General features: G+C 41.2%; 1 protein-coding gene across 1 annotated transcript in view; it reads right to left on the bottom strand.

Annotated features, from left to right (window-relative positions):
- marco (macrophage receptor with collagenous structure) overlaps positions 1-682 on the bottom strand; it is a 15,675-nt gene that overhangs the window by 2,822 nt on the left and 12,171 nt on the right. Inside the window, exon 11 of the mRNA XM_020606488.1 lies at positions 632-658. Coding sequence (XP_020462144.1) covers positions 632-658 — 27 coding nt within the window. The remainder of the gene's footprint in view (positions 1-631; positions 659-682) is intronic.

Here is a 682-nt window from a genome sequence, read left to right as displayed (position 1 = left end):
GGGAGGGAGGGGGGCAGGCTGGGGGTTTTGGGGGAGGAAGTGAAGTGCAAAAAGAGGGCAGGGCAAGGAAGTCATAAATCAACCACACCACACCTCAGTTTGACAGGTGCTTCATTTTTATACTCTATTACGCTTTATTCCACTGAAAACTGTGCTACATTTTTAATAAAATACATTATATTTGTCTAAATGATCCCATACATTAAACTCATCTGTGTTTCCAAGTTAATGTGCAACTTTTATTTTATCCCCATTCTGTGTAGGTTAACTTAGGAGTGTGGGTCCATGCTTGTATTTATTGATTTTTATTTTTGCTTAGTGACACACTGCCTTTTGGATTATCTACTGTACATGTGCTGGCCATGTAAGAGTGATTTTTTTCTCTCTCTTGCTCATCTCCACCCATGATTCCACCCCTTGCATAGCAGAGCAGAAAATATACAAGTGGAAGTGTTTTGTGGCTGATGATCCAGTAGCTGTCCAGGAAACAGCGCCCTCTACAGAAGGCAGACAGTGACCAAACACGAGAACGTCACAAACCAGAAAATATTCTCCAGCCCTACTGAAATGCTTTACACAGTATAGCACATACATTCTAAATCAAGGGTTTGTAAGTTCAATGCAAACTTACCTTGAGTTCCACTAGGTCCTCTGGGACCTGATGACAAGACAACAAAATGAA

Source organism: Monopterus albus, unplaced genomic scaffold (genome assembly GCF_001952655.1).
Source record: "Monopterus albus unplaced genomic scaffold, M_albus_1.0 scaffold79.1, whole genome shotgun sequence".
In the NCBI taxonomy this organism is placed as follows: Eukaryota; Metazoa; Chordata; class Actinopteri; order Synbranchiformes; family Synbranchidae; genus Monopterus; species Monopterus albus.
This window is presented reverse-complemented; position numbering and strand designations above follow the sequence as displayed.